Source organism: Drosophila virilis, chromosome X (genome assembly GCF_030788295.1).
Source record: "Drosophila virilis strain 15010-1051.87 chromosome X, Dvir_AGI_RSII-ME, whole genome shotgun sequence".
Taxonomy (NCBI): domain Eukaryota; kingdom Metazoa; phylum Arthropoda; class Insecta; order Diptera; family Drosophilidae; genus Drosophila; species Drosophila virilis.
This window is the reverse complement of record NC_091543.1, coordinates 19,675,338-19,701,379: the sequence shown is the minus strand read 5'-3', so window position 1 is coordinate 19,701,379 and position 26,042 is coordinate 19,675,338. Positions and strand designations below refer to the sequence as shown.

The following is a 26,042-nucleotide window of genomic DNA, read 5'->3' as shown; positions in this document are numbered from 1 at the left end:
TGTGTTTCATATTTGATGAAAAAATTATTGAAATTATTCTCTCCGAGTCAAACTCCAGTCAGTCGTATGTTCTCCATACACGCTATCAAATGCTTACATTTATTTTATATACTTTTGCATTGAGTATCTGCTAGTTAAGCAACCCCAATACAGCAATGTGATTGCTCATAAAATATTCCAATGAAATTTTGAGCATTAACATTCATTATGTATTGTCTGTCTGTGCGTGTGTGTGTGCTTAGGAAAACTAAGGGAAAATGTGAAGAAAATAAAATTTTCTGCCAGCTGTAGCTAGTTGAACAATGGATGTGGATTGCCAAGCATACACACATTTAAAGTGCCAACACCTATTGCAGACGTGTGTATACAAGTGAATATAAAGGAATGTATATTGCTGTGGGCTATGCCATCAGCAAATGGCCAAATGGGCAAATGGGCGAGTGGGCGAGTGGGCAACTGGGACTGGAACCGAGACTCTGGCGACCGCATGACATAATGACACAAAGGCAGAAGATGAAGGGAAAAGTGTGAAGTGAAAAGCGAGAAGTGCGATGTGAGAAGCAGCTGCTGCGCGATAAACAAAAGAAATTAACTTGGCAACAACAACAACAACAATACGGAAGCAAGTGCACCGCGGCAACTGGGCAGATGAGACAAGACCCGGTTTAGCAGGGGGCACCAAAATTGTTGGCGATGTCGTAAGCTACAGCCTCATCTGGGAAAATGTTTTTGGAGCGCATTAGATGGTTACATACATCTCTATACACGCTACATATGTAAATCTTTTGTTGAGTTTTGTCTTCGGGTTAGTGTTGCTGAGCTCTGATTAATTAGCTGGCAGTTTTTTTTTTTTTTTTTTTTTGTAATTTTTCTGGTTTCTTCGCGCTGCACATCTCTCAGTTTTGGGCGCTTGTCTTTAGTTACTTAACGCCGCCGACAAATTGGCAACTCGGGAAGACAACTTGCCTCGAAGTCTGTTCGCGTAGCTGGTAATTGGAAGCGATGTGGAAACGGCGGAGGTGGACGAAGAGGCGTTGTCTTGAATTTGCACCTAGTTTATATTATGGCTATCGTGGCAAGTCGCAACTTATATTAGCACTAATTGGGGGAGTCGCTCTGCTAATATGCGACTGCATTAAAATCAAGATGCCATATCAAGGCATATCCTTAAGCAGAATGTATCCAAAGATTATAAATTTGTATGTGCTTTATTATACCTATTACGTAGGTATACATTTTGTATGGAATGTTGACACATTCTTTTTCTTTTGTTGCTCACCTGTCATATTGATCAGCCCTTTACTAAATTCTCATCTCATTAGGAAGAAATCAACTTAAATATTTATATCTAATTAAATTTTTTATTTAATTTTAATTGTAAACAAAATATTTGCTCGTTTTACTCAACGAGTTGGAGTTCGGTGTGAATCTTCATAGTATTTTTTTTGTCGTGAAGCAGATCCAAGTTGGGTCAGCATTTTGTTCCACGTCGCTTTACATTACCAACTTGACTCTTCTTTTGGCTTATTGCTATATTCTTGGACTTGCTACATGGTTGAGGTATTATTTAACTTTTGCTTGCTCCCATTTTGGGTGGTCAAGTTTGCGGGCTTCGAATTAATATGTAGGCTAAATGACACGCAATCCAATTAAGTCTATAAAGCTGAGCTCTGACATACCGTACTATGCGCTGCTCTTGGCCGACATCATTATTATACAAGGCAAATTTGATACCTGACACGCCCACAAAACGCCCAAGCAACGTAGCAACTACAGCAGCAACAACAGCTGCCAAAGTGAAAGCGATGCCACAAATCAAAACCATCAGCAGCTGCCTTTCTCCCCTCACCCGTCAATGCCCCCAGCAACCGGTTGATGTTCACTCTGATGTTGTGTTTCGTTGTTGTTATTGATGTTATTGTCTCTGCTGCTATTGTTATTGTTGCTCTATTGGCGTTGATGACTTTATGCACCACAATTCTCAGCTGGCCAGCAAAGGGAAAGGAGGGAAAGGTCTGTTTGGCGGAAAGGCAGGGAATGTGTTTTGTTTTTTTTTTTGAAGAGGTGTCACTTTCGCTGTCGGCTGCTAATTAAGTCGATTTAAACTTACCATTTTGATGGTCCGCTTCCTGTTTGGCAGGCTGCGGCGGCTTGGCCACAGCCAGCGTGGAGGAGAGCATAAGCATCAGGAGGATGCCAGCGTAAAGCTGCACTCGATGTCCTGGTATCATTGTCCTGTCCTGGGCGGTTGTTCCTGTTTGGTTGGATCTTTCGCTGTGCTCAATTGGCAATTGCGATTCGCAATTACGCAGTTGATTATTGATGTTGTTGCTGCTGTTGTTGTTGTTCCTGTTATTGTTGAATTGGTTTCGCTTTCGTTACGTTTAGTTTGTTGTTTTCTTAATTTGCTATTGACCTGTTGAGTGCTGCTGCAGCTGCATTTCACTTTCATATTGGACGGAAAAAATAAGTTGATAGCCAGGCAAAAATTTCAAGCGACAACAGTAACACAACAACAGCAACAACAACACAGGCAATGGAGGCTGTAAAGTGAAATTTCACTCTCTTGTGCAGAGCAAGTCTTGCAAGTGAATTGTGTGTTGGGGTCACGCACTCCTGTTGCCAGTTGTTGTTGTTGTTGCTGTTGCGGCTGTTGCTGCTGGCGATAATCGGCTGCGCGTTAAGGCCATAAATATAAAAATTATTTTGTTCAGCGTTTTTAGCAACAGGAATTACAACAACATCAACAACAACAACATCAACCACTGCAACAGCTGCAACAACAACTGCAGGCACTTGTCTTGCGGCTGTTGATTTTTATGCCGTTGTCGTTACTGCCACATGCCACATGCCACATGCCACAACGCCAAAAAAATACACTTGTAGCATTAACTTTTCAATATATTGTTAGAGCTCTCTATATCATATTCCTATTTATTGTTTTATTTTTTTTTTTTTTAATATTTGCTGCTAGCAGGAAACTATTAGCGCGCAAATGTTTTTATTTTTGGTGTATTCAAGTTTTGTAATTAATTTGCATTTTATTATATATTTTACTGTAATTATTTTTGTTGCTGTATCAATTATGTTTCTTGCTGTTGCTTTTCTCTTGTGCGTTTTTTTTTTTTTTTTTTTTGAAGCACTTTTCAGTTTCATAATGCGGAAATGCCGCCCAATCAACACTCGAAACACTTGAAAATTCAACGAAAACAATAAAAAAAAAAAAAAAAACAGAAAAAATAATGTGTGTGTCCACTAAAATTGTTATTAAAACGCGAACGAAACGCGCCGAAAACGCGCGTAATTGCAGGATGTGGCACGATTTCGCACGTTCGATTTTACACTTCCGCGCCGAAAGCAATGCACACACATGCGCGCGCGCACACACACGCATGGGCATGCATCTCATATGCTTACGGGCGATAGGTCTCGGAAGGGAGGGCGGGTTGAGGTGTGGGTGAACGGGGTGGCAAGTCGGGATAACGGCAACAAACCCAGAAATAGAGAGAAGCGCGACGTTTACCAAACGCTCGCTGCGAACGCCGTCAACTGTCTGAGCTGCGCGCAGGCGCCGTCGTAGACTTTTAAAGCGCTGTAACAGCCGAGAGAAAAAGACAGACAGAGCGAGACAGAGAGAGAGAGGGCAACACGGAGCGCGACAGAGAGCGCCGCATAGAGCTGGAGAGCGCCAGCGAGAGCATTTGTAAGAGTTGGCGCTTCATGAATGAAGCGGCCCAACGATCAGCTGTGCCTCAAACCGGTAAACGTTGTAAATGTTGTCCACAGTAGTTGCTGCTGCCGCTGCATCGCCTACTCCTACTGCTGCCGTTCTTTTGGCTGGCTCGTGACGCATACACTTGGAAACCCACGAAACAGCCTTTAAACAAATATTGGCTATATGTCAGGAAAAAGTGAAAACATTTGAGATCCACAAAATGTAATAAATTATAGATCCAATCATAACTAAACTAATTAATAAAGTTTATTAAGCTGTATTTGGCGTGAGCTTATGAAAGTACATGCTTGCCTAAAGGGCTTACTTGAAGCCATGAGAATTTAATAGAAGAAAGTGAAGAAAAATCGAGTACACCTGAAAATCTATGAAAAGATATAAGTATTTACAAAACTTACTTGAATCTATGAGAATCGCATAGTAGGGCACTGTTTCAAAATGCGTGCATAACTTAATTTCTTAACTCAAATATTACTTAAGACTACTATTGCCAAATTCATTGGCACCGCAACAGCACGCGCAAGCTGGGCCAATCCAGCTGGCGTGTAATTAATTTGACCCGCTCGCCTGTCGCGGACCCTACGAGAGATAACCGATTTGACGGCGTTTGCCGATTGCACATTGCGCAGATTATCGACAGTGGAACATGGCAAATGAAATGGCTAAGCCAAGCTATTGGTATATTAAATATATAGAGATAAAGCGCCCCGAGGTTTTTGCATATTTGGCAAATCAACGCACATATAATATATATGTCGGAACAGAGAAATCACTTTCTTTGCAATTAAGCATACTGGCAGTACAGCAAGTCCCGAGTGTCGTTATAGTCACAAAATAATTATATTTTTAGAAGCGAGCACGTCTGTTCTCTATGACTTCCACTTTTAGAATGAATAATTTTCATCGTCCTCGAGCATACTACTCATGCTCTTGTCATTCTATATTCTTCTCTGACTTTTAGTACTGTTAGTGAACATTCAACACTATAGCAAACTGGACGTTATACAACACACTCGGGCCATGCTCGGCAGAGACTATCTTTTTTGTCTCACACCATGCTTTCAGTAGCAACCCTAATACAAGTAGGACAGTTATGTTAAATAGCAGTACCTTCTGTCAAATTCTCTGATTCTTACTAACACTTAATCGTTAGCATTCAAAATAATACTCACAATAATTTATTGGATACACGACACGGCCTTCCTGACATTTCACACGTCCTCGTGTGTACATTTCGCTTAGATCATGCCATAGTCAAAATTGTTGGGTAAAATTTATTAGTCATTACTTTACTTTAAGAATAGCTTTACAAACAGCAGTATCATCGGTCATTGTAGGTTTTATTTTTTTTTTATTTTTTTTTTTTTTTTTTTTTTTGTTGTTGTTCTGTCATCACACGTCTATAGGCTCTTGCTGCCCAGCAACGATAACATGGAGCGGATCCATACAGGTCTTTCAACCTCTGACCCCCGCCATAATATCACCCGCTTCAGCACGCCATGATCGAGCACTTGTGCACGGCGTGAGTATTATGGTGCGGTCTTAGCCATCGTGTATGAGCCCAACCGCACTCTCTCTTAGTGCCACAGTGTCTTGAGCAATGTCCTCAACATTGTCACACTCATCATCTCTCAAATCTATCAACTCCTCCGATACATTGTTGCTTGGAAAAGCTCGCAAATACTCATGTGCATACTTAAACGTGCGCTTACTCGTCAATGACTTTAATAAATATCTGTCTCCATCAAGTATTTCGATTATCTCAAAAGGTCCCTTAAACTTGGGATCTAACTTCGTTTGATTTCGTTCTTCCCTCTTGAGTAGGACATGATCACCAAGCTTATATTTTACAATTTTTGCTTTATTTTTATCAAACCTAGCCTTATCATATTTAGCGTTATTCACCATGTTATCTTTCGCTTGTGCTCTTATTAAATCTTTATCAATTGTTTTTTCATCTGATATTGTTATCATTCCTAACGGCCTTGCCTCTTTACCGATTAGCAATTCTAACGGACTATATTTCGTTACACGATTTGTCGTGCAATTTATTGCCAGCTGTATGTCTTTTAAAGCGTCTTGCCAGGATCGCTGACTACTCTCAACCGCTGTGAGCATGCTCTTCAAGGTGCTCATGACACGCTCTACTTGGCCGTTTGCTCGACTGGCGCCCGTCGCAATCAGGTGTAAACCTATCTTCTGCGAAGAACAAAATTCCCTAAACCTTGTGCTAGCAAAACATTTACCCTGATCAGCTATGATGCGTGCCGGCACTCCGAATAGTGCAACAGTTTCTTTGACTGCCTTAATGCAGTTTTCCGTATTAAGGTTCAGCGTATGTTGAAGGTGAACAAATTTTGTGAATGCATCAACTTGAACTATGATGTACTCTTTTAAGTCGTTTTTGCCACTTAATTTTCCGGTTATATCAATATGCACAGTGTGCCAGGGTATGTCATCTTTAGGAATCGGGTGCATTTCTATTTGTAGCTTACCAGATGGTGGTTTTGACACTCTACAGGTAATGCAATTTTCTACAAACTTTTTCACATACTTAGACATCTTCTCGAACCAGTAGTTGGCATACATTTTGTCTAGAGTTTTCTTCCACCCTAAATGCATTATGGCTTCGTGAACATTGTTAATGACTGACCATCTAAAGGCTCTAGGTATTACAGGCAAACATTTTGTGCTGCCATTTCTTTGAATCCTTCGATATAATACTCCTGCTCTCAATTCGTACGACGCTGAGATAGCTTCTCCCATCTTATGGTTTCGCAATTTTAAGGTTATGGAAGCAATGTCAGAATCTCGTTGCTGTTCGGCTAGAAGCCAATCGTCGGTTATCTCAGCTAGGTTTATGTGCATTTCAACCGTTTTCGCTGAGGATTTATAATCAGTAGGCAACGGATTGCGCGAGAAAAAATCAGCATGTAACATGCGTTCTCCCTTCCTGTATTCAATGCTGAAATCAAATGATTGCAGATATGCCCACCATCTATGTACCCTTGGGGTAAGGTTAATTTTTTTGATACTTGCTTTCAGGGAGTTGCAATCTGTATGCACAATAAATTTTTGACCATGTAAATAATGGCGGAAGTGTCTTACTGCGTTGTAAACTGCGAGGGTCTCAAGCTCGTATGAATGATATTTTGCTTCAGCCATTGTCGTACATTTGCTGTAATATTCAATGACTCTGGGTCTATTTTCTATCTTGTGCATTAAAATAGCACCATATCCAATAGAACTTGCGTCTGTATGTAATTCAATTGGCTTTAGTGGATCGAAAATTGTCAAAACGGAGTCATTAGTCAAAATTGATACGATTTTTTGACGAATTTCCTCATATTCCGGCTTCCAGACAAATTTATTATTCTTGGAGGTGAGATTATATAAAGCTTTCATCTGCTCAGAAGATTTTGGTACGAATTGCCTAAAATACGAGGCTAGGCCTATGAATTGTCGCACCTGCGTTACTGACTGCGGTGACGGCAATTCGGCCAACGCTTGTATCTTGCGTGGATTTGGTCGAATTTGACCCGCTTCAACCAAGTATCCTAAATATTCTATGCTTGTTTTCAAGAACGAGCATTTTGTAATGTTAAATGAGAATCCAGCTCTAGACAAGTTTTCCAAGACCGTTTGTAGCCTTTCAAGTGCCTCTTCCTTTGTCTTCGCTAGAATTAACACGTCATCTATATAGACGATGGCATACGTTTGAGCCAAATCACCCAATGCTCTCACGATTGCGCGCTGGAAAATCGAGGAAGCATTTTTTAATCCAAAAGGCATGGCCAAAAATTCATACTGTCCTTCTGGCGTGACAAAAGCAGTGCGCTCGATAGAGTCTGGGTGTATTGGAACTTGGTAAAAACCACTTGCCATGTCTAAACTGGAGAAATATTTGCCTTCACTCAGTCTATTAATTTGATCAGAAATCAAAGGCAGCGGATATTTGTCAGCGACCGTATTAGCATTCAGTTCCCGATAATCGACACATAGTTGATCGGTTCCATTTTTCTTTCTTACCATCAGCATTGGGCTTGCAAATGGAGAGCAACTAGGACGTATAACGTTTGCGTCTAACAATTCTTTTACTTTATTTCGCACGACTTCTTTTTCTTCTATGCTTAACCTATACGGACGCCTTTGTACAGTTTTATTTGGGTCAAGCAGGCGGATTTCAAGTTCACCCGTAGTCACTCGCGTTTGAGGAATACCCTCAATAAATTTATCAGCATAGTTTTGCAATAATTCTAGCAGACGATTCTTATCACTGTTGCTTAATGCTCTATCGTTATTCAGATGCTCTACGTAACTTATATCTGGCACTTTTATTAGTACATCAACAGTTTTGGTTTTGTACATTTCAAATTTGTCGGCCTCGATGGAGACTCCAAAGCCTAATCCGAGTATATTACGGCCTATCAATACATCGTATTTCAAAAACTTATCCATTATTACATGAAATAATATTTCTAAGGAGTACTGATCAATTTTAACAGTAGCCAAGATCTGCATAGTGCTATACACAGGATTTTCTCCAATACCCCTCAAAACTATCAAATTATTAATTCTTTTTCCGGAAAATTTCTCGGCACAACTCTCTCTGATGAGCGTACATTCCGCTCCAGAGTCAAAACAAAATGGAACGAGCTCACCAGATTGACGCAGGATTCCTTTTGGCTCGGACACACAACAGATGTTTATACGCTTGTCATGTGATCCAACACCGCTCGTAGAAACTCCTTTCGTACATGAAGACGCAATGTGGCCAGCATCGCCACATTTGAAGCAGGTAACGGCAGATCGAACTTTAGGTAATGCTGAGTTTGACATCTGCATTGCTTTAATAATCTCAAGAATATTTCGATTTTGAGATTCCAAAAGCTGACGCCACGAATCGTCAGAATTGCCTCGTGGAGGGGCATCGCCTAATCCCACTTCTGATGTCGGAACAGAGAAATCACTTTCTTTGCAATTAAGCATACTGGCAGTACAGCAAGTCCCGAGTGTCGTTATAGTCACAAAATAATTATATTTTTAGAAGCGAGCACGTCTGTTCTCTATGACTTCCACTTTTAGAATGAATAATTTTCATCGTCCTCGAGCATACTACTCATGCTCTTGTCATTCTATATTCTTCTCTGACTTTTAGTACTGTTAGTGAACATTCAACACTATAGCAAACTGGACGTTATACAACACACTCGGGCCATGCTCGGCAGAGACTATCTTTTTTGTCTCACACCATGCTTTCAGTAGCAACCCTAATACAAGTAGGACAGTTATGTTAAATAGCAGTACCTTCTGTCAAATTCTCTGATTCTTACTAACACTTAATCGTTAGCATTCAAAATAATACTCACAATAATTTATTGGATACACGACATATATATATATATATATATATATATATAAACAATTAGAAAAGTGGGCAGATATTTGTGCCTAAAAATATTTTGCATAATATATGAAATCGGTTTAAAAAACGAGTTTCTCATATCATTAACTAGACTGTGACTAATGTGAGCCATTTGCTTATTTGATGTGACTTTTATGAGTTTCAGCTTTATTATTAGAATTAAGTTAATCGAGATGCCGACTAATTGAGTATCCATTTGCACATTACAAGTAATTACGGATATTGCATTCAATCAGATTTGTTCTTTAGCTAATACGATGATCGATCGTACCCCTGACTCTAGCTCAAGTCCGAATTCAAGTCAAAGTCGTGGAACATCTTCGCGAATCATTATCTGAACAATTTGACTTCAACAAAAAGTACTGTCAGCCAAAAACAAAGCAAATCGAACGAATTCAACTCTGCATTTGCATTAAGCTTAACAAACGAGGCCGAGAGTAGCTACACGAGTTTCCAACTTGCAGTACAAAATATCATGTCATATATATCTTTGCCAGGTTCAATTGTCCGCCCAGGGATAAAACTCATAGAAAATGGGCTTTGATTTCGCTCGCTTTGCTTTGCTTCACTCGATAGCTTAAGCTTCGAAAGATAAATAAGTACATTTTCATAAACAGAAATTTATTTTAGCAATTGTTCAACCAAACTCTTGTTAGATTATTTTCTTTGTTTTAAAACATTTTTTTTTATTAATGTGGAGGTTGTTTTTTGTATTCTTAACCGTGGCCTAAAATTCAATTATTCTGAAATTGAAAAATGCTTGGGCTACCCATGCCAACTATGACTATGCGCTTTGAACAATGTCAAATTGCACAATTGCAGTAGCTGCAACAACAACAATAACGACAAAAACAACAACGATAGCAATAACAACAACAAGGACACAAATAGCATTTGCTCTCAAGGCGTCACGATGGCATGTAAAGAAAATTAAGCGCAAATGCAAACACGAAAAACAAATCGGAGATGCGAACACAGATACAAAATAAGCAACAAAGTCTTTAAGCGCTTTGTAGCCCGATGATGTCATTGATATGGCACAGATATCAATTCCCACCAGCGACTACAACATAGGTGCACATATATTGAGGTAGATGTAGGGGATGTGTAGGGACGAGTACAAGATACACTGAAAAACAATTCAATCGAAACTAAAAACTGTTTGCCCGACAGATATATTCGATATAGAAGAAAAAACATCATCATATCTGTATCTGCATATATCCATATCTATATCTGAATCTGATGAACTTTTTAAATCTTTTTCTTCTTCTGTATCTTTAAATATCGGTATGTGTATCAATATATGCATTGGATCCTTATCTGTATCTGCATCTGTATCTGTATCTGTATCTGTATCTGTATCTGTATCTGTATCTGTATCTGTATCTGTATCTGTATCTGTATCTGTATCTGTATCTGTATCTGTATCTGTATCTGTATCTGTATCTGTATCTGTATCTGTATCTGTATCTGTATCTGTATCTGTATCTGTATCTGTATCTGTATCTGTATCTGTATCTGTATCTGTATCTGTATCTGTATCTGTATCTGTATCTGTATCTGTATCTGTATCTGTATCTGTATCTGTATCTGTATCTGTATCTGTATCTGTATCTGTATCTGTATCTGTATCTGTATCTGTATCTGTATCTGTATCTGTATCTGTATCTGTATCTGTATCTGTATCTGTATCTGTATCTGTATCTGTATCTGTATCTGTATCTGTATCTGTATCTGTATCTGTATCTGTATCTGTATCTGTATCTGTATCTGTATCTGTATCTGTATCTGTATCTGTATCTGTATCTGTATCTGTATCTGTATCTGTATCTGTATCTGTATCTGTATCTGTATCTGTATCTGTATCTGTATTTGTATCTGTATCTGTATCTGTATCTGTATCTGTATCTGTATCTGTATCTGTATCTGTATCTGTATCTGTATCTGTATCTGTTCGCGTCTTGTTGTGTTCAGCTTTGTGCATTTGCCAGATTCGTTGACCGTATCTAATATGCTACTGACCAAGTGACTTGGTACAAGTAGTCTTCGTTTTGGTGTGTATCTGTGGAGTATCTCTTTTACATGGCAGCGTGACACTATTTGGTTCAGCTTCGATAGACGCTGTAATGGATTATTTTAATTGCTTCGCACTTGATTGTAACTGCTTGCAGCAACAAATCAATTCGTTGCACATGTTTGTCGTATGTTTAACCCTGGGGGTTACCTTTCGCCCTGCACCCCTTTACCCATCGTGTAACGGCATGCACTGAGCTCTGTGCAGCGCCCACTGAAGGTCTTGATGCTATGCCACAGACTCGTAACTCGTAGCTCGTATCTTGTGTGTATCTCAATATTTGTATATATGTATGTATCTTCGTATCAGCATGTGTGGGCGTTGGGATACATATCCACAGTCACACAAGCATATACGGCTCAAGATGATAGCGGCGTTGTTTCCGCCAAGGCGCTAAGGCAATGCGCAGCTTTTAGCGCTAATAGCAACGCATTCGATTGGAGGCCGCCGGGGATAGCAGGGGGCGTGCCTCAAATCAGGCTTAAAAGCAATTACGCACTCGGCAATGTTGTCAACGTTGGCTCCGTCTACTTCCTGCTCCAAGCGACTGTGTCTGTGTCTGGGATGCGAAATGTCATTTAAAAAGATAGTTTCTGTCTGTGCATTAGCCAGGCCTAATGCCAGCTGAGCTCAGCTTATGTGCAAACTGGCTGACAAAAAGTCGACTATCCCATAAAAAAAACACAAGTTTGCAATGAATTTGAGGGCGGATGCAAAAGCATATCGCTGAAACAACTCTTATTTATCTTCAAAGTTTGCCTAATCATAGCAGTATCTCACACGCAACGAAAATCGAAAATAATTAATATTAATGAACTAATGCTTCTATCTGATACAGCTATCAAAATTTGAACTGCTCGTTTACCCAACTGTTAAGTACTTTAACAGGTACAGTGTTGTCAACCTGCAATTGACATTGCAAAAAATCTAGTCAAATTTTAGCCATTTTCATATTTATTTTATCCATCTGAATATGGTTCGAACGCTAGGCCAATCAGTTGAGAGAGTTATCTACATATACTTATATCTGTCTTTACATCCAGTTACGTGGATTTAAGATCTGCGACTGTTGGGACCGGGCCAATCAGTGTGTTGCCAACAAAATGAATTATTATGCATAGCAAAATGGGGAGTTAAGACTTCAGTGCATTTCAGTTTCATTAGTGCAGAAGCAGGAATCGACATCTTGTGTCATAAATAAACAAATGATGAGTGTTCCCAACTTATATGCCGAACACACGACCTATAGTATTTATAAGGAAATTACGCTAGACCTGTTGCCAGAGTGGACTGTGTCGAAATTATTGCAGCCAAGCCGACGCCAACTAAATTTCAAAATCGCACACAAAATTAATGAAAGTTCCAGTCGGTATAGATGGATCATAATAAAATTGAGAATTGAGCTAGAAATATGCATTTTATTATGCTGCGAGGGGGAAATAAAAGTTCAAAGTTGTCGGCAAATGGATGCGAAATTATGAATCAAATTGTGAGAAAAAAAGGTCCGATCAATGCCGGATAACTCTAGCTAGTTGCGTTAAAAGAGCTAACGCTTCAGGGATATTATTAATAATATTATTATGAACTGTGGTTGAAAGATTGGATGACAGAGTTCGACTACCTTAACGCATGGAAAAATATTCTAGTTAAAAGCATTCGTCTAAACACAAACTCTTTAATAAAAACCCTTATTTATTTACTTATTTCAAAAAGCGAATATCTTCTACTAAAAGACAATAATTTATTAATTAAAAAATATATATATATATATACAAATTATAATATATTAAGTTAATATATTCCATTAAGTGCTGTTAAGCTAGAAACGTTGGTAATACTTGCATATAAAAAAAGGTGTTGAAATACATTTCAAAATAGCCTAACAAAAGTAAATCTGTGTTTAAATGCTTTTCTTACAAGTTTTGCTCTGCGGTCAAAAGCTTTCGCGTAGCGGTGTAATCAATATTAAAGCTCACCAAAAGCTCAAACATTGTATCTTTGTTCATTGTAAGCTTTGAAGTTTTTCTCTCCAATTTAACGAACTTGACGAACTATTAAGTCAGAAACCCATCAAAAGTTTTGCAATAAAGCTTGGTTAAGATATTTTTGCAAGTATATAAGTTTTGCAGTTATTTGAACTAAGCTAAAAAGCTTACAAAGTTTATTTATTAATAAAAGAAAATGTATGTCGTGGTAAATATTGTCAAATTGTTTTGTGGATTAAAGACGAAACCTCAGTTTTGATAAATGTATTTAAGTACTTAAAACAATTTAGCAACTTGATGTTTTCCTGTCAATATTTTCTCCCTTTTGCAGTCTTTTGGAATAGTGAAGCAGTAGAGTCTAAAACATCTGAAATTTACAGTACCGTGGTTTCTCTGGATAAAAGGATTAAAAAACTGGTTAGAAATAATTAAATTGTGGCTCTTGCCGAACAGACACATAAAAAGTTACCGTATACGATCCATAGAGTCGAGTACACGTCCCATAGCCTGCGCATTGAGCATATGGCAGATGCATAACCAATCACAACAGATCTTCAGTTCAGATGAGAAATATAGAAATTTCCGAATCTTCATCTGTGGGCTTGCTAAGCTGCAGCTGTCTCGACTGGAATGGAATGTAGAAATGGGATGTCTGTACAAATATGTCAATTTTTATTGGCACATATCTTACCATTATTCTGTGCACAATCCCCGTAACACATTGAACAGTTTTTCATCCAATTTAGATAGATTTTTTCTTAAAGTTTTTTGTCAAACCTTTTTTATTTTTCAAAATCTAACGATAATACAAATGACATACTTCATATGCTCAAACAAATGCTACAATATCCAAAGATAAATCACATACTTCTTGACAGTTTGGTCTATATATATTTCTCGGGAATATTAACAATGTATCGATATTTTTTTACAAATTTAGGGATTTCTCGGAGTTGACCCGAGCTACCATAAAGCCTTTCAATAATATTTACTAAGAAAAGTTTTTGGATTTTTAAGATATATAACAAATATTATAAAATAATATGCAATATTTAGTCTATATATATTGTCCATTCTAAGATATATACAGTTGATATATGAAAAATTTGAATTCCCGAAACGAGGAGCTCGTTTGACAAATGGCAAGATGGAAAAATTTGCCGAATTATCATACCCTAAAGAGAGTGTGAGGGGTTCGGTGGGCGGGGAGGGATGGGGGGTTTGACTGGTTAGCCTAATTTTGATTGATGCAATCAATTTATTCCGAACTGTTTGGCCAGACTGGCAATAGAAAGCCGCGCGTGGAGATTGCGCCGAAGGACATGCGACAGTTAAATGCAACTAGAGATTAAATGTCAATCCTTAAAATAATAAGAGCAGCCCACAAATAGGTTGCCAGCCCCAGGAACGACCACCACAATAAATGGATAATGAAGCGAACAAAGGGCCAGAGCAGAAGCAGAAACTGGAGCAGGAGCAGGGACAAGAAGCGGCAGCAGGAAGCGCAATCATTACGTCCATTGGCTATCACATTGTGCGCGAGTCCTGCTCCGGTTGCGGCTGGACATTGTTGAGGCTGCCATTTGGAGGCGGCAACACCATGCCCGTGGCTGAACGCAGGGAGGGCGTGGAAATGGGTGGGCATCAGGTCTAAGCTAGGGCAAAACAAATGACGCAGTCTGACCGAGGGGACGGCGCGAGACAGACAAACAAATAGCATCGCCTGAACGGGGCGCTTTGATTAAATGCGCGCTTGATTTGAAAATGATTTCATTAATTAAATGCGTCCACCTACCAGTTGCCCCGAACGGCACTTGCCACTTGCCCCGCGCCACTTGCCCTTTGCTCTTCGCCCGCGGGCTCTTTGCCTACCCCTCTGTGTGCACGCTGTACAAATTTTTTTGACATTTAATTATAAATTCTGGAATCCGATCGCTTTCACGTTTGCCTTTTTTTCTCATATTTCACGCGGTGCCTGCACTGAAAATCCGCCAAAGGCAACCAACTGGCCAATGTGCATATTTATAATACCCTGTTAGTTATGGAAAATTCGTAAGAAGGGGTTAAATGGTATTTTGCTCATTATTTTATTTACTTTCGATCGCTCTAGACAGCTGAGTTTATGCCCCGTCTCTTGTCATAGTTGTTGTTTTTCTTTTATCTGACCTGGCTGCATTCGAGTGTGACTATTGACTACGCTCTGTCGCCTAATTTTAGTCTCTGCTTTTATCTGTTGGTAGTTGTTGCCAAGCTTTTAACTAGTTCTACTTAGATACGTTTTAGTCTCCTTACTTTTTGCTGTACCGTGATTTGATGCCGATAGTTCGACCAATCAAACTAAATGCCATAAGTAGTGTGAAAGGCTTGCCAAATGCAGACCATGGTCGAGCATACCCTGTTGGTTTAGTGCTATCGAGGGTTATACTAACCGCTATCGAAATTGTTTGGATTATAGTTGCAAATGTGAAATCAAGCTTAGCCTTTAAAATTCAATTTTTATTGCATATTTAAATATAAATAAAATATATAAAAATATGTAGAAGAACGTGTCGGGTGTTGATGGTGACAGCCTGATCAGGGGTCTGATCGTTGGTTTTCATAACAGCTAACGATCAGTTTTGGACTCATCACTGGACTCTTCACTGTACGTGATTTGCGGTAGCCAGCCTTCGTCAGCCTCCCCCTTCAAATCAACAGCTAATTCTACGGCTATATGGCATCTTCTATTTGCGTACTCCCAACTGAGGCATGCTCACAATTTTGGAAAAGTCCCTTACACATTGGCAACCGATTGCAAACGACCCAGCCACAAATTGAACAACGCCGCCGGCCATTAGCGACCGTCCTTTATGCGACTTGTGTAGGCACATCTATACCCTTGCCAACGTTTCGTATGCAGGATATTTAGCATACTTTGTTTAGCTAGTTATTTTACAGAAAATCATAATTGTTGCTTGGATTGGTTTTGATTTTATCTCTAAACATAGCGGGGAGAAAAACCAAAATTCTCAAAGGTAAATAAAGCAAATGAATTGTGCTTTTAAATAGTTTTTTTTTAGTTAGCAACTATTTTTCGATATAATTAAGAATCGATAACAACCTCCAAATCAACATATCTTCTGGTTTATAAGAGCTAGATACATTTGATAAGCCGAAAGTATTTATCTTGTTGGACATCTTTAAAGAGTTATGCCTAGGGCCTTGGTTTGCGCCTAAATTTGTGTGCTATATTTAAGCGTCGAAAATGTTTAAAAGATTGGACAATAAAGTCCGAACCTATTCCAGAATATATTCTCTCTGCTCTTCGACAGGGTATACTCTTGTCGCCCTTAAAAACTCTTGTTTGTTTTTGTTAAACTTAACTTAGTTTTAAGTCAATTAAAGGCATTTTTAACTTTTAATGCAAACCTGGTTGCAGATACCCCAAAACACAACAAAATAGTTACATGCAACGGCTTTCTGCAAATTTTCCAGCCTTAAGCTGCCCTGTGTCAGTGCATGGATTATCAGATTATCAGGCATATGCGAAATTTTCAATTGCTCAGAATTTAGCAGCTGCCTCTTGATGGAAATTCTTTTGATCGCATATACGTTGAAGAGATTTCGCTGTGATTTGTATTGGCAGCTGCTCACTTATGATCATTATAATTGGGGAATGCTGCACTCATTAGACCCATAAATACTCGTAGGCACGCATTCATTTTGGGCTGCCAAACAGGCAACTGGGCTAATTAATTTCACTCTGCGTGACTTGCATGACTAAAAGCGCCTACTGACTGCTCAGTTCTCAACGTTCAGAGCTCGCTGGGAGGGTGGCTGCTTTGTGTTTGCGCCTGCTCTGCTGATGTACTTATACTTTCATCCGTTTTATAGATGTATATGTGAGCTATACTCTATACTCTCTCATATTGGCAGCGCCCAAATTGTATGAGTAATGATTAAATACTTGTTTGCCAAGTCTAGTGGCAACGCCCACCGAATGCAGTAGGCCCTGTTGATTGTCATGGCCAATGAATCATGAGACGTGCGTCCAGTCAGCGACAGCAAATAGTCAAACCCGTCCTCATCATCATCAGCATGCTTAAGATTGATCAGTTGGAGTAGCAACTGGGAGTGTTTCCTTCTAATTTGGCTCGATACACACACACACACACACACATACACACACACACACACAGGCACGCGCAAGTGTTCACTTATCAGGTTCAAGGACCCGCCTGCACGCGCTTTCGTCCTCTTTACTTTGGTTCGCTTAATCAGCAGCAAGTTAATCTGCAACTAGTTGCCACAAACACAAACACACACACACGCATACACACTAACATTCAGTGTGTGTTCGGTCTGCGCTTTAAACTGGGCTTAGCGCGCTTGGCGGTGCGGTGCCGGGGGTGGTCTTAGGACATAAAGTGCACTAAGATATGGCACAGTTCATTAACTTAATAAATATTCTATGTACACACTCACATACACATGCGAATACTGGGTATATGTTTGAGCCTGGCAGACGGCAACACGAACAACGACAACAGCAACAACAAATAACAGTAACAATAACATAAATAAACAAGCTTTAAATAGACGTTGGGCCAGCCAAAAACTTCATCAAGTGCCAACAAAAGTTACAACAACAACAACTAAAATCTCAAGGTGAATTATGCAAAAAGTGTTGGCCGGGGTGCCTGGGGGAAGGGGCAAGAGGCAAGGGGAGAGGCTGGCAGCCAAGGCAGGTTTACAAATAAGTTCCAATTTTCAAGTTAACAATGAAGCAGACGTCGCGGCTGGCTCTGCGTGTGCCTCATTGGAGAGAACCCCAGAGAGTCTGAACTGTAGTTCAGCCAAAGGGCAAATAGCCCAAATCCGGCAAGAGGGAGAGAGAAAGCGAGAGAGCGGTGAGGAACAGCCAAAAGTTTAAGCACAAATAGGTACGTTAATAGGTCCAAAGTATGGCAACTCCTTGAAAGAGAGCAGGAAGATAGCATGGCGATACGATGCGTTAATAATATAAAATAAATTTTTTAAATGGGAACCTGACGATAACAAGGCAATTATGCATTGCCTATACCCTGTAGAGGGTATCTTTAGTTTGTTATGAGCTATGTTACGCATAGCTAAAGACATCTCCGTGTACAAAACGATTATTTTCCTCTAATATGTTGACCTAAACCTGAACCCAACCATAAAAAAGGTGATAGATTGAGGCTTACTTTACTATATTTACAAATTGAAATTTCGGTTCATAAACCATTTCGGTTCAGAACTTTTTTGCTCGTCAATAATTTTTAAGGTTACCTCAAGTCCTATATATGTATATGGTATATAGGGAATTAAATATATCGTAATAAAGGGAGGAGACAATTAAATGGCATCATATATATGCAGACATGTTTCTACAGCATCCAGTTGTTTCTTCTATCTCTTTCGTTTTCTTTGTCCATAGCTCCCTCTCTCGCTTTCCCTCGCCCTCATTCACACTCAGTTATTTAACACCTTGCAATCGGCACGATGCTTATGACATAATGAATAAAGCGCAGTATCTGCTCTTAAATAACCCGCATAGCTGACCGAATTAGATATCAGAGTTGCATAGGGTATCTGTTGTTGTGTTTTATTGACAAATTGATAAGTTTATCGGACCACTGGTTGCTCGCCAGTAAGAATAAGAAGAAGAAGAAGAGAAGGAAGAAGAAGAAGAAGAAGATTAGTAACTTATGTGACTTTTGGCTTAACTAGCAAACTCAGACTTTATTCAACTAAAAACATACACGCACACACACACACACATTCAAGTGAGACTAGCCTAAGATAGTACAAATAGCGCCTGCCACAACAGCCTCTGGATAGGGGCGGTCGGTGGGAGGCGTGGGTCTAGACCGTTTGTGTAGCCACATGACGCTGGCGACTGCGTTTATAGCAGGAATAAGCCTCCAGGCCATTTATGCTGAATACGGTTAAACCAAAGAACTGCAGGGAAAAGAGAGACAGAGAGAGAGAGAGAGTTTGAGAGAGGGATTTAAAGAGATTTAGGAAATTTACTCACCGCTGCAGCCGTGTAGGCACCGATGTCCAGCGCGAGCACCAGACCGGAGGCTATAAAGTGGGCCAGCGCCAGCGTTGCGTGCACGCCAAGCGACCAGATCGTCGCATCGCAGCTCCAGCTCTGGCCGAGCCGCAGGTAACGACAGACGAGCAGCGTCAGCGTCGTCAGGCAGCCAAGCAGCGCGACGATCATGTAGAAGCAGCCCCGAAAATTGCTCAGACGCACCGAGCTGCACACAATGCACAGGAATCCAATGAATCCACACAGCTAAAGAGAGGCGAGCGCACAGAAGGGTTACAGAGACGAGTGGACATGTTTAGTTAAGCTACTTACCAGGCAGGTGATCTTGGACAAGCCGCCAATGCTGCGCAAATACTTGCGATCGTGGTCATCGTTAACAGACATGACAGCAGCCGCTGCCCAAAGCAAAACAAAGCACACACAGTTAACAGTAAACAGCAAATGACGATGCCAGCAACAACTACAACAATAGCGATGACAACGACAACGACAGCACAAGCGAACCGCTAACAACAACAAATGCACCTTGTGCCCACAGAAAACTCACATTGCGCGCGGGAGCAAGCACAAAATGCCACTGGCGGCGACGAATCGGCTGAAAGCTTAGAATGCCAGCAGCGGCACGCATGCAAACGCGAGAGTGAGCGCGCAATACACTATTACTCACGCAAGTAGAGAGCGAATGAGAGTGCAATACAAACATATGAACACACATAAGCCCATACATACACAACTACTCAATTCACACAACGAGTAGAGCGGCGCTCACAGCGACGGCTGTAATTTGTACCAAATATCAAGAAAAAATGTACCACACTCGCCAAAAATGTACCATTTGTATATATGCATGCGTTTTTTATTTTTCAATTTAAATCAACTATGATTTTTTAAATAGTTCCTTATTTGAATAAATCATATGCATAGGAATGAATTACAAGATAATTGTATTTAATTATCTATCACAATTTAAAACAAAATACAAAAAAATAACATAAATTATTAGCAGAACATATTTTGATAAACAGTCAGGGATTAAAAATCTGTTATATTATACAACTTTTTTCTTAGGGCTAAGAAGGTCTTGAAAATCTAAGGTCTGAAAAGTCTACTGCTGATAAAAACAGGAAATTCTTGAAATACATACAATATGCTCATTTATGATACCGAAAACGCATATATTGTTTATCGTTACGGCAAACATTGAGCACGAGCAGGCCAGCTTAAATTTAGTCAACACTAAACAGTCATATCAAAACATGTTTTTTTACTATACATTATTGTTTCCATAGAAAAAGAGAAAGAAAAAAAACATATTTTTATTGCTAAGGGATTTGTCAGAAATGAAATTGGCTAAAACTGTTATTAAACAAATGTACTTAGGTAGAAAATAATGAACCAATTGGCCAAGGAACGCTCAATGGTACACTCTTTGCGAAAACCGATTGTACCTGTTTAGGTACATTTATACCATATGTGTATCTCTCTCTCCCCCGGCTTCTCTCAGTTTTCTGTTTATTCTCTGTTTGCGTCTGTTTTGTATCTTTTTACGGCTATCGGCCTTCTGATAAATTTTGCTCAGCGCAAAACTTAAGTGGGGAATGGGTAACAAGCTTATCAGCTGACGATCCGTTTCTCTTGTTTCAAATTAGCAGCGCAGAGCGGCCTTCGTTTCGTACCATAAATTAGTAGTTGCTCAAATATACTTACGCCTATGTACATATATATAAAGCTGTATGATTGTACTTGCATTTGAATGTATTCACACTCTTGAGTTCTAATAGCCACGTGAGTCATTTACATTTGGAAATGCAGTCCCGACTCTCTGATTCATTCCATACGCTAAACATAAACAAATGGGAAAAATCGTTATGCCGCAAACAAGACAGTAAATTACGCACCGAATTACGCATGCTCTACAGAAATATATTAGAGTCTAGAACATATTTGCAAACTATATTAATAATATTATTAATATTAATATATTAATATATATGTATATATAAATATATGTATATACATAATGTAGCGAATAAACGACCTTTTTTGTGAATTTTAAAAACTTTTTATTTGTTTATTCGTTACATTTTGTGTTTGTTTTTTAGTAGTTTTGAAAGGACTTGAATCTTCTCATAAGCTGATTACGTTTTCAATTATTGATCGCAAGGAATTTCGCGGCATTACAAATTGTATCGCATGACGAATGCACCCCATTCACTTGAATGTGAGTGTATTCTGGCTCTTCTACACCCCATCAATTGAGTAATATACTTATTTTAATTGACTCGAATTCACTGTGCTCTGCATTAGATTTGTGTTTGGGTGGGGCGTGAAGAGCACATTGAGTCGTTTCACTCGCAGCGCCTCACTTGGCCAAGGTCGTTGCTGGCACTTGTTCTCAAATCGTAACGGAAACATATGGCGGCATCAATGATATGTGAATACCATTAGGGTAGATATGAAGGGAGCATAACTCTTGCGGACACGCCCAGTTGGAGCAGTGCTGAAAATGGGAACCGGAATTGACAAGCCGGAAATGATATGATGCCCAACAAGTGCTTCAACTTTGATTCTTTGAATTAACATACAGATAACGTAATACTACGAAAAGTCCGGAAATTACCAAATGTTGGACTTAGATCGTTTGATAGATCGCTAGACGATTGTCGTGCTCACTGGATTTATTTTTAAATTTTACTGATACGAAAAAGCCCGAGTGCTGAATTTAGTTAAATATGTTGAGTAAATACAGTGCAAATAACCATGCTTAATACACTTGTAGATCTATAGCAATAGCTATTCCATCTGTAGAAATATGTGAGATACATTAAGATATATAAGATATCATATGTAAGATATAAAAGATATATCAAATATATCAAGACGTTTTTAAGTATATAAAATATAAAAGATACATAAGATATATAAGATGTGTATGATATATTCAGATATATAAGATACATAACCTATATTAAGATATATTAATCCGATGCCGAAAGGACATACTGAATCTTATAAATACCTAGCCTGGCCTGTCTAATATATGTATCTTAAAAATTTCAAACAAAATTTATTCTCGACTAATTATTTCTATAATGATTTAGTTATCCAATCCAGCCACGTATGAACTATACGCAAGAGAAGGACGGACCTATGTGTAGTTTTATGACGGCAGCTGCAAAGCTGGGAGACTTTAATCCATTGATATAAAGATTAGAAATGTCTTCTTTAATGTTTTACTCATTACGTGAATAATTTATAATACCCACCACAAGGTTAACCAAAAACCTTAAGTACTCCTCAGTTTTGTCTGCACTTCTCTTACTCCCTTCAGATGTTTATATGGCTGCAATAGTGCATGACTAACATGCGAAGTACCACAGTTTATATGCCAAGCGCTTATAATTCCCAAATGGTTTTCGCAGCATGGCCAATCATAGAATTAGCTTTGTTTATACTGGCGAATTAGCTTTGCAGAATTTTAAATAGCGATTCATATGGATCACGCAAATTTAATTCAATTTGGTGCATTTATTTGAAAAAGTTTTGCATAGAATGTCTAATAATGTCTGTGGTTGCCATGCACATGGATAAAACGAGTGCAAATGTCCTTTCAAAGCGGACCGCCAATTAGTTAATGGCTCTTCACAACATTTAAATGCAGTTTATGCGGTAATTCAGATGTGCTATTATTTCGCTGATTGCGAAATTAAGTATCGAAATGTGTTCGATTTGAAATTCCAAACGATTTGGCCAACAGTAAAAGACCAATTGTCAGTTGTGACCGTGTGTGGGTAGGTGCCATTTTAGTTGTTGCCATTGTGGCTAGTGTGCTGTTTATTCTTATGTTTTTGTTTTGTTTATTTTTTTTTTTTTAGTCGAGTTGAGTGCACTTCACAAATCCGCTTGCCGAGTACCATTTGTGCTGTGCAATTTGGTGCCATGCAACGTTTTACAATGCCACAACGCACAACTAAATGTCCGACAGCCCGCTCAAAGCTTAACTTACCTAATGCGACACCGCTGCCGCCTCGTACCTCCTAGGTCCAGCCACAAGCTACTCCTCGAATTAGCTATGCGTGGACTCTATCTCTCCCTCTTTCCCCGTCCCCGCTCACTCTCTTGCTTGGGCACTTGCCCTTGCGCTTTGTCACTTTCGCATTCAGTTTATTTTTATTATTTTTTGCATTTCGCAATTCATAAAATAATAATTTTTATGATTTATGCCCATGGTTGAGCTTTCATCCCACTCCCGACAGGAAGCTCGTAGAAGCCAATCCCGCAGCTCCCGCCTTAGTCCCAACATACCCATTCGCTGCTGGTTGCCAGCCAACTGCTAATTTCTTTTGTGCTATTTTATTTTATCGCTTGCCACGCAGCCGTCAGACGCGTCGTATGAGCAACTCATTCAGCGACCACACTCATACACACACATCCTCTATAAATGTGTGTGTGTTTGAGTGTGTGCATTGCTGTGGGTGTCTAATTAGAAATGCAGTTGCCGTAATTGGCAACTGCAGCGGTAGCAGTTTTTTTTAAGTTGCCACGAGCAGCGACAGAAGCGTCAGCAACAACAACAACAACAGTTTCATTTCCTGACCCACCAGGTCAATTAGACGGCAGCTAACGACTACTAGATGCTCTTTTTTAAATGTTACCTTTAAAATTGCTGCAGTCAGCAGTACCCTATGAGGGTATTAACCGTGCCCAGCTTCAAGCTGATCATCGTCGATCGCGCGATCGTCCTTTAAGCGCACACAAACACACTCACGCACACACGTGAACAAGCGGCTTCTTCTTCGCTGAACCCACACTATAGAAAATACTTTCTTAAGTAACTTCGGTATCTGTGGTTCAATCTGTATACAATTCTCCGTGCTCAACTATGGCATCTAAATGTGTGCATATACTCAAGCTAGACGCTATATATATAAGAAACCTACACATACTGTAAAAATGCTTCCAAAGGTCTGAAAGATAATAGCTTTTGAGTCACCAGTCCACAAATCAAACAAGCTCAATTCGACTCAATTAAATTGTTAACAGAACTGTGCACAGGGTATAGTCTAGTTGGGTGTAATTCGCAAAGGTTTCCTGAAATCAATTTCCAACTCCTCTTCAATACAGAGCTTCAATGTTATTTTTTTTAGTTTAAGCTAAGAATAGGATCCGATTTTTATCTTAATGAACTCTGGCATTTATTTTGGAAGGCATTGCTGGCTCGTACTTCAGAAGTGTTTCCCTCTTGGACTGGTGGGCGTTAGACCAAAGCGCCATATGCCAATGACACGCCCACTTCACACACTTCACAGCCGGAGCAGGCAATTCTAATGCAAATTTCGTGGGGCATACCCTGACAGGGCCAGACTCTTTGGTAGCTGCAACTGACAGGCCTTCAGTGTGCCCAGTCGCAATCGTAATGGCAATCGCAATCGCCAACCAAGTCAGCCCGGGCACCCCGTCGCAGTCACCCCAGGCAACCCAACGCACAGTGGAATCCACTAGCATATTTACGCATCAAAATGCTATGCAACTATTTCAGATTGTGTTTAGTTGGAATATTTTTATAGGTTTATTATCTCCCTTAATTATACTACCTACATACATACGACTGTTTGTCCTGACTGACTGACTGATTGATTAAGTGACTGATTGATTGATGATCAACGCAAAATTATATGAGCTGGGAAGTTGTCCCGCAACTGTGGAAAATTGCTGGGAATACGTAAAGGGATTATTTAATTTAATCATAATTTTTTCATGCATTTAAGTTGTAGCCACTGTGCACTGTGTCTACAGCATTTCAACGACCTCGGCGCATCTGCCAAGCAGGTCTGACACTGAATCTAAATCTGAATCAGTGCATATTGTGCCGACAGTGTCTGAGTGGATGACGGGGAGCGTGCCCTGGACGTCGCCTAATACTCTTAGTGCTCCTCTCCTGAGTGTCCAGGAACAGGAGTCTTTAAGCAAACATTTATTCGCCATACAAATGATTATCGTGCGCACTCAAGTGCCATCATCATCAATCAAATATGAGTGCAATAGGATTGTGTATCCCATGTATACCATGTTTCTGTTGCCAAGTCTGTGAGTGTGTATCTGTGTACTTGTAAGTGCGAGTGTTAAACGAATGCAGCTTCACCAACGGAACCGTTTTCGATACGGATTTCACGTTTTCCATGGCCTGCGGGTAATTTATGCTAATGAATTGCCTTTCAGCACGGCCCCATTCCGATTACATTTTGCTCCCGCTCCCGGCCCAGCTCACGCGCCATCCATCCTGCCATCAATCAATCAATTTTTTCACCGTTGTCTCAAGTGCTCAAGTGTTCAGCTTGGGCAGCTCATTAAAGGCACAATGCCCGCAACCCGCAACCCGCAGCCCTTATTCAATAACCCCCAACGGCCAAACTCTACCGACCATTGCCAATTGGCGATATGATATCTGTCAGCGGCAGTGCCAAGAAAATAAAAAGGAAAGATGAAATGAAATAATAATATAAATGAAAGAGAAACGCGAAATAAATACATGGAAATTTAAACAAGTTTAATTGGCGTCGACCACGCCTTCAATTGCTGCTAAAGCTTGATTCTTCACTAGTCGCATGCAAATGGCTGCGTCTGCACATTTTAAAGCAATTTCCTCCACGTTATTTCTGTTCAATTTACCGCATCCTGCGTCTAGCAAGGACTCGGGGCAATTTACGACTTCTGTTGGCCCCAACACTGAAATTCGCCCACTTATGTAAGTGGTCCACAGTTTG

General features: G+C 39.7%; 2 protein-coding genes and 2 long non-coding RNA genes across 9 annotated transcripts in view; 1 reads left to right on the top strand and 3 right to left on the bottom strand.

The window, feature by feature from the left end:
• The window catches only part of LOC6631580 (uncharacterized), a 32,760-nt gene extending 23,613 nt beyond the window's left edge, over positions 1-9,147 (bottom strand). The window contains exons 1-2 of one of the 3 annotated variants that reach the window (XM_015170849.3): positions 3,495-3,565; positions 2,111-2,445 (exon numbers count right to left, since the gene is read on the bottom strand). In XM_015170849.3, coding sequence (XP_015026335.1) covers positions 2,111-2,231 — 121 coding nt within the window. In that variant the 5' untranslated portion in view covers positions 2,232-2,445; positions 3,495-3,565. Of the gene's footprint in view, positions 1-2,110; positions 2,446-3,494 lie in introns of those variants that run through there. The other 2 variants (XM_032439655.2, XR_011416069.1) reach the window with 2 other exon arrangements.
• The window catches only part of LOC116652011 (uncharacterized), a 132,692-nt gene that overhangs the window by 17,980 nt on the left and 88,670 nt on the right, over positions 1-26,042 (top strand). The gene's annotated exons all lie outside the window — the stretch shown is intronic.
• Positions 13,470-14,070, bottom strand: LOC26531519 (uncharacterized). 3 transcript variants are annotated; one of them, XR_004305017.2, is made up of 3 exons: positions 13,912-14,070; positions 13,676-13,845; positions 13,470-13,613 (listed from the first exon to the last, which is right to left on the bottom strand). It is a non-coding gene; the product is annotated as an uncharacterized lncRNA (long non-coding RNA). The 3 variants fall into 3 exon arrangements; XR_004305018.2 differs by having other exon boundaries at positions 13,470-13,634; positions 13,690-13,845; XR_001450018.3 differs by having other exon boundaries at positions 13,690-13,845; positions 13,912-14,069.
• LOC6631582 (uncharacterized) lies at positions 18,927-19,855 on the bottom strand. The gene is made up of 3 exons (XM_002055656.3): positions 19,591-19,855; positions 19,258-19,524; positions 18,927-19,181 (listed from the first exon to the last, which is right to left on the bottom strand). The coding sequence occupies exons 1-3, from the start codon at positions 19,660-19,662 to the stop codon at positions 19,086-19,088; spliced, it is 435 nt and encodes a 144-aa protein (XP_002055692.1). The 5' UTR covers positions 19,663-19,855; the 3' UTR covers positions 18,927-19,085.